Here is a 10855-nt window from a genome sequence, read left to right on the forward strand (position 1 = left end):
GAAGAATTGTAGCTGGGTGCGTGGCAGGCGAGTCCGCGGCGAGCGCTGGCGACGGGCTCTGACGTACGGTCTCTGGACAGCCGTCGGAGGTTCCCTCCAGTGATTTCAAGGGCCATTAATGGACTTGGAGGAGAGCTCCAGAAGATGAAGGAGCTCCAGATGATGCATCCAAGCTGGAGAAGGTGCTTGCAGCCTGCTCCTTTAAGAACCATGCCCTGGGAGATCAAGGGTAGGGAAGCCGCTGGGAAACACGCTTCTCCCAAAATAGACAAGGTGTGAGTGGCTGTGGAACCCGGCTTCCTCTCCTCCCCGCGTCCCATCAATCCCGCTCTGTTTGTTTTAATATCCTCTTGCCAACTCGCTTGGAAACCCTCTTGAAAAAACAAAGATCACCAGGGCTGAGGCATGCCTTTTTAATTACATTAATTCTTTCTCTGTGGAAGCGTGTGATGTGTGTGTACATATACACAGACATGCACATATAATGATATATGCACTGTTGTAGCCCCCCGCCCCCACCACGCATGCATGCATGCATCAGGGTACATGTGATGCACATCACTGGTACATGCCTGGAAGAGCCAGAGCCGCTCAGTCTCCCGGCCTGGGATGGCTCCGGGGAACGTGTGATCTGGGGAGATGGGGCCCTGTTTTCTCAGGAGACGTCTCCCTCGCGCTCCGGGATTTGCCAGAGACACGAACCATCTGTTTGTCAGTCAGCTGACATTTCCTAGCAAAAGCCGGTGCCAAGATCAACTGTCAGGAGAGTCGGGTTGTGCTGCGCAGGCACGGGGTGAATTCCAGCGGAGGTGCGTTGCCTCGGGAAGTCGGCCGTGTCTGGGGGACAGCAGGGAAGCACGGGAGGCATTGGGGTGGGTTTGGTTAGGGAGCGAAGAGCAGCCAGCGAAAGGAGACGGGAGGTGTTTGACCGCAGCATGTCACCAGCGGTGCAGTCCGGGGGTCGGGGCCCACCGGAGGCTGGAAGGGGACTGCTCCTGCCTGTGAATTCACCCCAGGAGCTGTATCAAGAGGGACGGGGGCCAGTTGGGAACCTCCCACCGGCTGGGGCCAGACTGGCAGGAGGACGGCTCCATGCTGGCTGGTCAACAGCATGACCGGCCCCCACGCGGCGTGGGCAGCTCTGTACAAGCGTGCTTTGCTGCAGCGTTTGTTCCTTTTCCTGTTGTACTTGCGGCCGGGCGCAGACAGGATACATCTGCAGGAATCCCAGAGCCTCAACCTGCACAGCCCGTACTTTTTCGTCCTTCCCCGGCCACCCTGCCCCTGCCCCCGGCGTTGTTTTCTAGCAGGTCATAACACTGCACAGAAAGGGAGACAGGCCTTTATTTTTGTGGCTGCCCTAGGCCTTCACCTGGGTCTCTGCAAAGCCACCTGCAGGCATCCCAGCTGGGTGCGTCTCGCCTGGCACACCTTGCCCTCCCAAGGGGGAACCATGCTCCAGCAGCCCAGGCAAGGACCATCAGCTGGGCGATGACATTTCAGCCCTCACTGCCTCTTAATTCCTTCCCCACCACTTCTCTGTCCAGCTGGTGAGCTTATGGAGACCTTGGGATGTCTACGCGCAGCAGTTAGCACGGGGGGCATGGACTGCAAAGCATTGCTGTGATAGCAATGGTAGTATGCATCACCAGAAACACAAGGCGTGGAGGCCAGGGGAGTCCTGGCAGTTCACACAGACCTGATTGCCTCTGAAACTTAGGCTCTTGAAGACCAGCCCTGCCCCGTGGAGCACCCACACATGGGAGACATCCTAATCTTGTGTTGCCCAAGTCCTCTGCCTGTATTGCAGGTAGCGGCGTGTATCCCTCTGCTGCCTTCTATCACACAGCGTGATATTGAGGTTGCAACCATCCTGAGAGCTGCCCGGTAAGAGCAGGGAGTTGGGACCCTCAGATCAATGGACGAGAGCTATTGAGACCTGCAAATCAATCAGTCAGCGGCTAATTCGTTACTGTTCAGGCTTGCTTCATTTTCTAGCAGCTGAATATCCCAGCGCCCAAACCAGACTTGTGTTCTGCTCATCATCACTTGGAAACTACCGAGGAAAGAGGATGACTGCACTTGCCTTTCAGCGCTGAAGAATTGGTTTCACACTTTTCTAAAGTCACAGACAAATGGGTGAAGTGATCAAAAAATGCCGGATTTTGTAGGAAATTTAGAAAAAATTCCATTTCCCCCCTTAAATATCCCACAATTTGTTTTTCCTGATTAAAAAAGGAACCAGAAAACCAAAGCATATTTAATCTTGGAAAAAAAACATGTTTGGCAAAACCTAAGAACCATAAAACTGATTTTTTTTTTGCTGCATGTTTTCTATTACTGGTTTCCAGATTTTCTTTAAAATGTAGGAAAAATTAACCAAAATGATTTTTTTTGGGGGGGGGGGGGGGGGGCACTCCAAAGTGTTGTAATGCAAAAATTCCAGCTCTCAGAACATTTGGCAACCTCAGCCAAGTCTGGGTGGGCTTCACAAACCCACGGCGAAGTGTCAGTGCAAGCGGCAGGCTCTGCTGTGGGTGTCCAAGAGTGGATCAGTGAGGCGCGCTTTCAGTGGGTGCTGAGCAGGGTCGGCAGCGCTGTGCGGGCAGCCACGACTGGAAGAGCAGAGGGATTTGGGGTCTGGACTGAGCTGTGTTCTCCAAGTTGTGCTGGGATCTGTGTCAGGAATATCCAAAGGTGCCGACGGTCTGCACTGAACTGCCTCCCTGGGCTCTGATGGTCCCGTAGGGCAGGTATTTTGCCAGAGTCGTACGGGAGAAATGTTGGCTCTGGTCCTTCAGGCACACCTGCATGTTTAGACGAGTAGTCCATTGGCTAGGTGGGAAGACTTTCATGCATGGGCATTGCTTGCAGAACTGCACAAAGGACTCGCCTGCACGGTAGCTGGCTTAATCTAGAGCAGTTAGGCTGGCACTTGCACGTTCGCTGCACTCAGGTGGAAAATACTGAGAAGTTCACCCGGACCAGACAGAGAGGGAAACTTCCTAGAGAGTCCATGAGTGTGAACCACATTTGACCAGGGCTTTTTGGGCTCTGGGGGTCTATCTTGTAAGTGGGCCACAATGCAGTGAGCGCCTCCTATTCTGTGGCAGAGATTGTCCCTAGATGTAGACCCAAGGGTAGCACAAAGTTTGAGCGAGATAGACCTGGCCATTCTGGGAAGCAGCGTCTGGACAGCATCGCCCTGTGCAGCAATAATAGGAAACACAGATTCGAATCCAGCCCAGCCCTGTGGCAGAGGACCTGGATTTCGTTTGTTCCAATAACTGTTGTTCTATTTTTTTCAGGGATTTCACCAAAAATGCTTTAATTTATTTTCACAACCACGGGGCACATTTTTTTGTCTGACATCCAAAGCGTCTCTCCCTTTCTCTCTCTTAACAAACTGTTGTTCAAGTGATGGCCGTGGGGAGAGGGAGCGCTTCACCCCTTCTGTCCGCACCTCTTCTCGTCTCCCTCTTCTGCTTCCCTCCGTCTCTCTCCACGCTGCCCTTCTCTTTCAGCTACACCTTTTCTTATCCTCCTGTGCTCGGGGTGAGCTTGTGCCCATTTCCCACTGACCTCCGGGCTTGCCCAGGCACTGGCGGTCCATTGGCACGCTCTAGGGCAGGTAGGGGGGAGACACCAGTTTGCAAAGCCGTGCCGGCCTGCTTGCCTGTTCCCCTCTTTGCCTTTTTCTTATCTTTCCTTATCTATCCCTCACTCTTTCTCTTCCTTTTTTGTTCCTCTCCCAGATTTCTTTCGTCTGCAGAAGTATCTGTCAGGGGCTGGCGGCATGCTCAGCTCAGCACGGCATAAAAGGCAGACAGTCCCTGCCATGGAAAACCTAAGGTTGAAGCGGGGCAGAGCAGACGCTGAGAAGTCTGGGAGGGCGTGCAAGGCGGGGATCGGCGTGCTTAATTGCACCGGATTCCTGTTGTCGAATCTTTGTATACGGGCTCTTGGCAGAGGCGAGCCTGGCGGAGGGCTCTGCCTGGTAGCACAGTGACTGGGGGGCCAGGGTGGAAGCTGGAGGAGGCTTTCTGTGCATAAAGGGCATGCCGGACGAAGGGGCGGAGATGGACACGCGGCATTCGGCCGTGACGTCGCCCAGTGCCGCACCACCATCACGGCGAATCATCTCCTCCCCGAGCCAATCCGGGGAACGTCTGAGCCAGCCTCGGTCATCACGTAGCGCAGGAAGGGGAAGAGGGGGATTGACAGCCGGTGCGTCAGTCCGTGATAGACTAGCGCTGGGCCAGTTTCCATGGGCACAGCCAGTCATCTGACTGTGCTCAGAATGACTTCTGGGTGGGAAGGAAATGGAAAACAATTAAAATAAAAAAAGCCCCACAAGGCCGTCTGCGCAGAGCGGCGTTATTGGAGGTCCATTCACCGCAGTGGATGTTTCGCTGCGTGTCCCGTGGCCGGCCACGGGAGGCTGGCCCTGTCCACTCAGAGCTGGGATGCTTCTTACCTCCTTTTCCAGGTTGCGGCTCAGTCCCGCAGGGAGTCTGTCATTTCATCAGATGCTCTAATGTTCGGTTCTTTGCCAGACTATGGGCTGCTCAGCTCTGGGACGTTGCTGTCACACCCAGAAACAGAGTCACCAGCCCAGGAATCAAACCCAGTTGGCTTTCCATCAGCTAAGACCTTAACTTCATTGCTGTTCGTAAGAGTCAAAAACCAAGAGACTTTCAAAAGAAATGTTGAGCAGGATTTTAGCATCTGCTTGGTCATATTTTCAGGCTTTTCTTTGCAACCAGAAGGGCTAGAAACTTCCCTTTCTCAATTAGCACATTTCCAGGAGCTTGAGTTTGAAGATGGACACTTAAGATCATGAGACTGGCCAGGAAATAAGGAGAGGGTGACACCGGATTGGTGCAAGTCACTGGTTACTTATCTTGCTGTCTCAGTGGCACCTTGGGACGTTTGCCCCTAGTGCAGTCTGTTGACGATGCAGATGTGAAGAATAAATCAATGATCTTGTGTTAGTCTGCTTAAAAGCGGATGTGCCCGTGATTTTCTGCAAGGCTGCCCAAAGCCAGCTCCTGAGGTTTCGTGTGGTCCTGTAGCTCCTTCCTTCAGGACCAATCTGTCCCTGAGGCTGAGCTACCTTTGCTGGGGAGCTGATGCCTTCTAGAGAAGGGAGAGCCTGAGGATTTGTGCTTGTCCCAGTGACTTAGCAATAAATCAATCCAGGGCAGCAGGCCCTGTCTCTCCTGCCACAGGCTGGCTTTCGATGGCAGACCAAAGCACAGCAGAGCAACTGCATTTCTCTCTCTTTCCTTTTTCTCTGCAGATTTGGTGAGCAGCTATTCTATGAGCCCACCCACTCTTAGCATCACCGAGGAGGAGCACATCATAAACGCCAAGGACACACTGGCTGTTACCTGCAGGTAAGAGACCTGTGACAGTGGCTTTGCTCTGGGTGCCCATGCCGGCTCCTGGTGGTCTGCTCTTTGGACTCCAAGCCGTGGAACTTGACCTTCAGCACGCCCGGCAATGAGGACTTCCATGTGGCTTGTCATCTCATCCGTTCCCTCGCTGGCTCTGAAAGAAAGCATTGCCTTTACCCCCCTCCACTTCCTTGTGCATGTGACAGCCCTTCTCTATGTCTAGCATGGCCCTAGCATTGGTCCTGTGGTCCCTGCCAGTCTAATTCTGGCTTTGCACTGAGCAAAGCCTGCCAGCTATTTGGTGGTTCTGGGATGTGGAGACCCCACAGGCAGGAGGCTAAAGCTGTGTCTGTTGGTTGTGATGGAGGTGGTCCTTGGTATTTCCCATAAGTGGATATCTGACGCCTTGTGTTGTCCTCACACATGTGGGAGGGAACTGGTCTCTGGCTGGAAGCGCCTGTGCTGCTGAATCAGGGGATTCGCTCCAAGAGCATGAAGTAGCCCATGGCAGGATTGTGCAGGCAGGTTCCCGGTGAGGTGTGCACTATAATTTCAGCATTATACATGGCACTGAAGCATTTGTGCCGGTCCTGGTATAGGGCCATGCACTTGTCTTGTCCCAAGCTCACTTAGCCATATCCAGCTCATCCCTGATGAATGCTCCCTTCTTGCCTGCAAGTGTCCTGGGCTTGAGGAGCAGGTGGAAGGTGTTAAAGGACACCTTGTAGGCACAAGGCTCCAGCTCCAGCTCCAGTTCTCTTAGGAGTGTTAGGGCCACATTCTCCCCCAGATTCATTTGGACCTTGGTGGTAGAGGAAATAAATAGTTGCATTGGCCTCCATTTCATTCCCAAGGGGCTTTTAATCACATCCCAGAGATTTCAGTATCTGTGCAGATCCTTTCTCAGCAAAGCAGTGAATGGGCTTGGGAGCAGTGGGAGTGCTGGGAGAGACTTGCACTGTGCTGCTGGTGCCAGTGATGGGCCGCCAGTGGGCATGAGGAGGCCTCCTGCATTGGCAGAGCAGCCTGGACCAACAGACTGCAAGCCCAAGGTGCATGTCCCAGGTGAGTGCAGTGTGCATGGCTGACCTGGGCAGCACTGGCTGTCGACAGTGGGGTACATGCCAGATGCTCTTCCCTGCATGAGCTGCACCAGCTGTGCCAGCCCCTGCTGCGCTGTTTTGCACTCTGAAAGGATGCTGGCTGGCACCTCCAGTTGCATCTTGGCTTGTAGGCAGTGCTAGGGGTCCTGACACCCTTTAACCCCCACATGCAGCAAGAGAAGAGCTCTCCTCTCTTCATCTACATCTGAATAGCTGCCCATGCCAGGTCTGGGAGGTGTTCTGTACGTGGCATGAAAGGCAGGTATTCCTACATGGAAGCAGGGCAGGGAAAGGCCAGACCCGCGCAGTGCCTGTGGGTCATTATTGGGCACAGAGGACAAATGAGGGTTAGAGACAGGTGGGCACATACAAACAGTCCCTCGCAGTGAGCACCCCAAGCCTTGCTCCGTGCATATTCCTGCCTGTTCACTGTGGAGCGCAAAGCCTTTCTCTTAAGCTCCCCACACAGGGACAGGAAATAGCCGTTATGCTAACATTGCATCCTTAGCTATACGCTCTGGATGCATCCGTGTACACGGAAGAAAGCCATGCAGAGCAGAAAAGGGTCTTCTTTCCAGACCAAGCACAATGAGCAAAAGCCTCTCTTAGTATCCTGCAAACACCAGAGGTGCCCATTCGTGCGAGCCATGTCCTGTCAAGGCAAACCAGGAGCAGCTCTGGCCTACGCTTCCAGGCTTTCAGTGGGATACAGGCCCAGCCAAAGGTCACCAGGGTCCCTGCAAATAGAGCAGGGTGGGGGTTGTCCCTGTGCCTTAGAATCATAGAAAACGAGGGTTGGAGGGATCTCAGGAGGTCGCATCTAGTCCAGCCCCCTGCTCCAAGCAGGACCAGTCCCAACTACATCATCCCAGCCAAGGCTTTGTCTACCCGGGTCTTAAAAACCTCCAAGGAGGGAGAGTCTGCCACCTCTCTGGGTAACCTGTTCCGGTGTTTTACTGCCCTCCTAATGGGAAAATTTTTCCTCATAACTAACTTAAACCTCCCTTGCTGCAACTTGAGACCGCTGCTCCTTGTTCTGTCATCTGCCACCACTGAGATCAGCCCAGATCTATCCTCTTTCGAACCCTCTGCAGGGAGCTGAAGGCTGCTATTCAATCCCCTCTGTCTCCTTTTCTCTAGACTAAATAAGCCCAGTTCCCTCAGCCTTTCCTTGCCAGTCATGTGCCCCAACCCCTCAACCATTTTCGTTGTCCTCCGCTGGACTCTCTCCAACATATCTACAGGCTTTCTGTAGTGGGAGGCCCAAAACTGGCCACAGGACTCCAGATGTGGCCTCCCCAGTGCTGAATAGAGGGGAAGAATCACTGCCCTCGATCTGCTGGCACCGCTCCTACCAATGCAGCCCAGGATGCCGTCAGCCTTCTTGGCAACAAGGGCACACTGCTGGCTCCTATTCAGCTTCTTGTCCCCTGTCCCCCCAGGTCCTTTTCTGCAGAGCTGCTGCCCGGCCAGTCACCCCCAGCCTGCACCAGTGCATGGGATTGCTCCCTCCTAAGTGCAGGACTTTGCACGTGTCCTAATCCAACCTCAGGAGATTTATTTTGGTCCAGTCCTCCAATTTGTCTAGGTCACTCTGAATCCCAGCCCTACCCTCCAGTGTATCTACTACTCCCCCCAGTTCGGTGTCGTCTGCAGACTTGCTGAGGGTGCGCTCTGCCATCTTCCAGGTCGTTCATGAAGACATTGAACAAAACCGGCCCCAGGACCGACCCCTGGGGCACTCCACTTGATCCCAGCTGCCAACTAGACATCAAGCCATTGATTACTACGCTCTAAGCCTGATGCTCCAACCAGTTTTCTGTCCACTTTACAGTCCATTCATCTAGCTTGTACTTCCTTATCTTGCCTGCAAGAATGGTGTGGGAGACCATATCAAAAGCCCTGCTAAAATCAAGGCCCACCACATCCACTGGTCTCCCCGCATCCCCGGAGCAGTCACCTTGTCGTAGAAGGCAGTCAGGTTGGTCAGGTATGCCTTGTCCCTGGTGAATCCATGCGGACTGTTCCTGGTCACCCTTTTCTCCTCCAAGCGCTCAGAAATGGATTTCTTGAGGATCTGCTCCAGGATTCCCAGGGACTGAGTTGAGGCTGACTGGTCTGTAGTTCCCTGGGTCCTCCTTTTTCCCTTTCTTAAATATGAGCACTATGTTTGCCCTTTTCCAGTCATCCGGGACCTCTCCTGATTGCCATGAGTTTTCAAAGATGATGGCCAGTGGCTCTGCAGTTTCATCAGCCAATTCCCTCAGCACCCTCGGGTGCATCCCATCCAGCCCCATGGACTTGTACATGTCCAGCTTTTCTAAATAGTCCCTAACCTATTCTTTCACCGCTGGTGGCTGCTCCCCTCCTCCCCAAACCGTGCTGCCCGGTGCAGTAGTCTGGGAGCTGCCCTTGCCTGTGAAGACTGCGACAAAGAAGGCATATAAAGGACAGGTTTGTGAAGGCTATGTTCCCATTAAGCTGTGTTCCCCGTTGGGGTCCTTCTGGTGGCCGAGGGGTGATCGGCTTGTGGAAGTCCTGGGGGCTGTGGCCTTGCACCGATCCTCCACAGCTGCACAGGTCCCACTGAAGTCCCAGCCCTTTGCCAACGACAGGATTCAGATGCTCCCTCCTCCTTCCTGGCCTCTCGCACCCGTGTTTCTCTAGCATCTTGAGGAGATCATTTTGCTGAGAAGGCAGCTACAGAGTCATCCTCCCCTCCACCGCCCCCAGCCACTCCATCACTTGAATTTGCTTTTCATTCTTACGGGTTCATGCATTTTTAATTAGGCCCAGCTGTCTCCAAGTCTCCCCCCTAGAGCACAGACCACCCTGACAGGACACGGCTCGCGTTAATGGGCGAGGAAGGGTTATGGCAGCAAAATACACAAGCATCCAGGCCGACAAGGGAAGGGTGCCAGGGTGGGGCAGGGATGATTTATGTCTGACGGCTCCTTCTGGGAGTCAAGCTGCACGTGGTCTTTGCTTGTCCTCGTCACCCCACAAACCATGCTCTCTGGCTGCTGTTGGCATCTGCCTCCCGCCCCGTTAGTCCAAGCCTGTTAAACAACATTTAGGTGGAGAGCTGGGCTCCCTCTGCAAACCTGCTGGCTTTTGTTCCCTTGCACAGACCAGGCTGGGCCCCATGTAAAAATCCTCCCTCTCCTTTCCAGAATTACAGATCAGCCCTGGGCGCTTGGGCTGACCGTGAGCAGACCAAAGTGGCTGAGTCAAAGCATATAACAGCCAAGGGCCAAGAGGGTGATGTCCGTGCACACAGTGCATCTTTTATTAGTTTGAGTCCTAAGAAGGAAGGAAGGAATATCGGGATGAATCTCTGTATTCATGCCCTCGGCAGCCCATGCCAGAGGGGAAGCGGAGACTTTGTGCCTTTCCGTCTCATGAATATTGGCGCGGAGCCCACCAGAGCTGCTTGCACAGCAACAGGGAGCCCCGGAGGAAAGAAATGCACCAGGCGCCGCGGTCGCCCCACCGCTCGCCTGCCTAACGCATCCCCGTTTAGGTGTCATGCGCTCAGGTGCACCGGGTCAGCGTGTCTGGCCTTGACGCTCAGGAAAGGGAAGAGAGCACTGCGGTTTACCGCAGAGCTGCTTGAGGGCTGCCTGCATATTCCACTGGCAGAAAGGAAGTTTGTCCCTGGCCCCCTCCCAGCTCAGGGTGACGAGGAAGCAAACAGCTATTGTGGAGCTGAAGGAACAGAAGGGCACAGCCATGCCCCCGTGGCAGCTCGCAGGGAGCACAGGGAAGAGACAGCAGTGCACTCTTGTGTGGCAGACGCAGCAAACCCCTGCTCGGCACCTCTAAGTCCCCCCCAAGTTAGACGGTCTCCTTCCATGAGATCAGCTCACAAGCCCACTGAAGCCTTTGCCCCGTCTGTCTGCGCGTGGGGAGGTGGAGAGCGCTGGGCCAGGAAGAAGAGAGCTGTCAGTGGCTTGTCTCCCTTGAAGAGCATCCTTTCGGAGAAGACTTGGGCTATTCATGTACGCAGCTGCAGAGAAGTCTATGCGGCATCTGTTCCTAGCTGGCACCAGCGCTGCCTGTCTCCTACCCCTCAGCAGAGAGGAGCAGTCACAAGAGCTGGCAGATGGGCCCCGGCTGGAACAACATAATGAAGACAAGCACTTAGACAGGGAGCGCTGATGGGGAAGGGCAGGAGGCAGGGAGCTGTCCAGAAACTGCTACCCGGGCCTCTTCCCAAGCACAGCGGTCCAAACACAGAGGTGAATCGAAACGAGTCTGACCCAACGTCACTTCCACCTCGGTCTGCCCCCACACGCATGTGCCCGCACATCACTCCTCTCCCCAGCTCCGAATTCAGTCCAGTGGCACTTG

The 10855-nt window shown here is 54.3% G+C and overlaps 1 protein-coding gene across 2 annotated transcripts in view; it reads left to right on the forward strand.

The window, feature by feature from the left end:
* Nucleotides 1-10855, forward strand: part of FLT4 (fms related tyrosine kinase 4) — a 75509-nt gene that overhangs the window by 21527 nt on the left and 43127 nt on the right. For both annotated transcript variants that reach the window (XM_025200990.1, XM_025200991.1), the window contains exon 2: nucleotides 5303-5399. In XM_025200990.1, coding sequence (XP_025056775.1) covers nucleotides 5303-5399 — 97 coding nt within the window. The remainder of the gene's footprint in view (nucleotides 1-5302; nucleotides 5400-10855) is intronic.

Source organism: Alligator sinensis, unplaced genomic scaffold (assembly GCF_000455745.1).
Source record: "Alligator sinensis unplaced genomic scaffold, ASM45574v1 scaffold550_1, whole genome shotgun sequence".
Taxonomy (NCBI): Eukaryota; Metazoa; Chordata; order Crocodylia; family Alligatoridae; genus Alligator; species Alligator sinensis.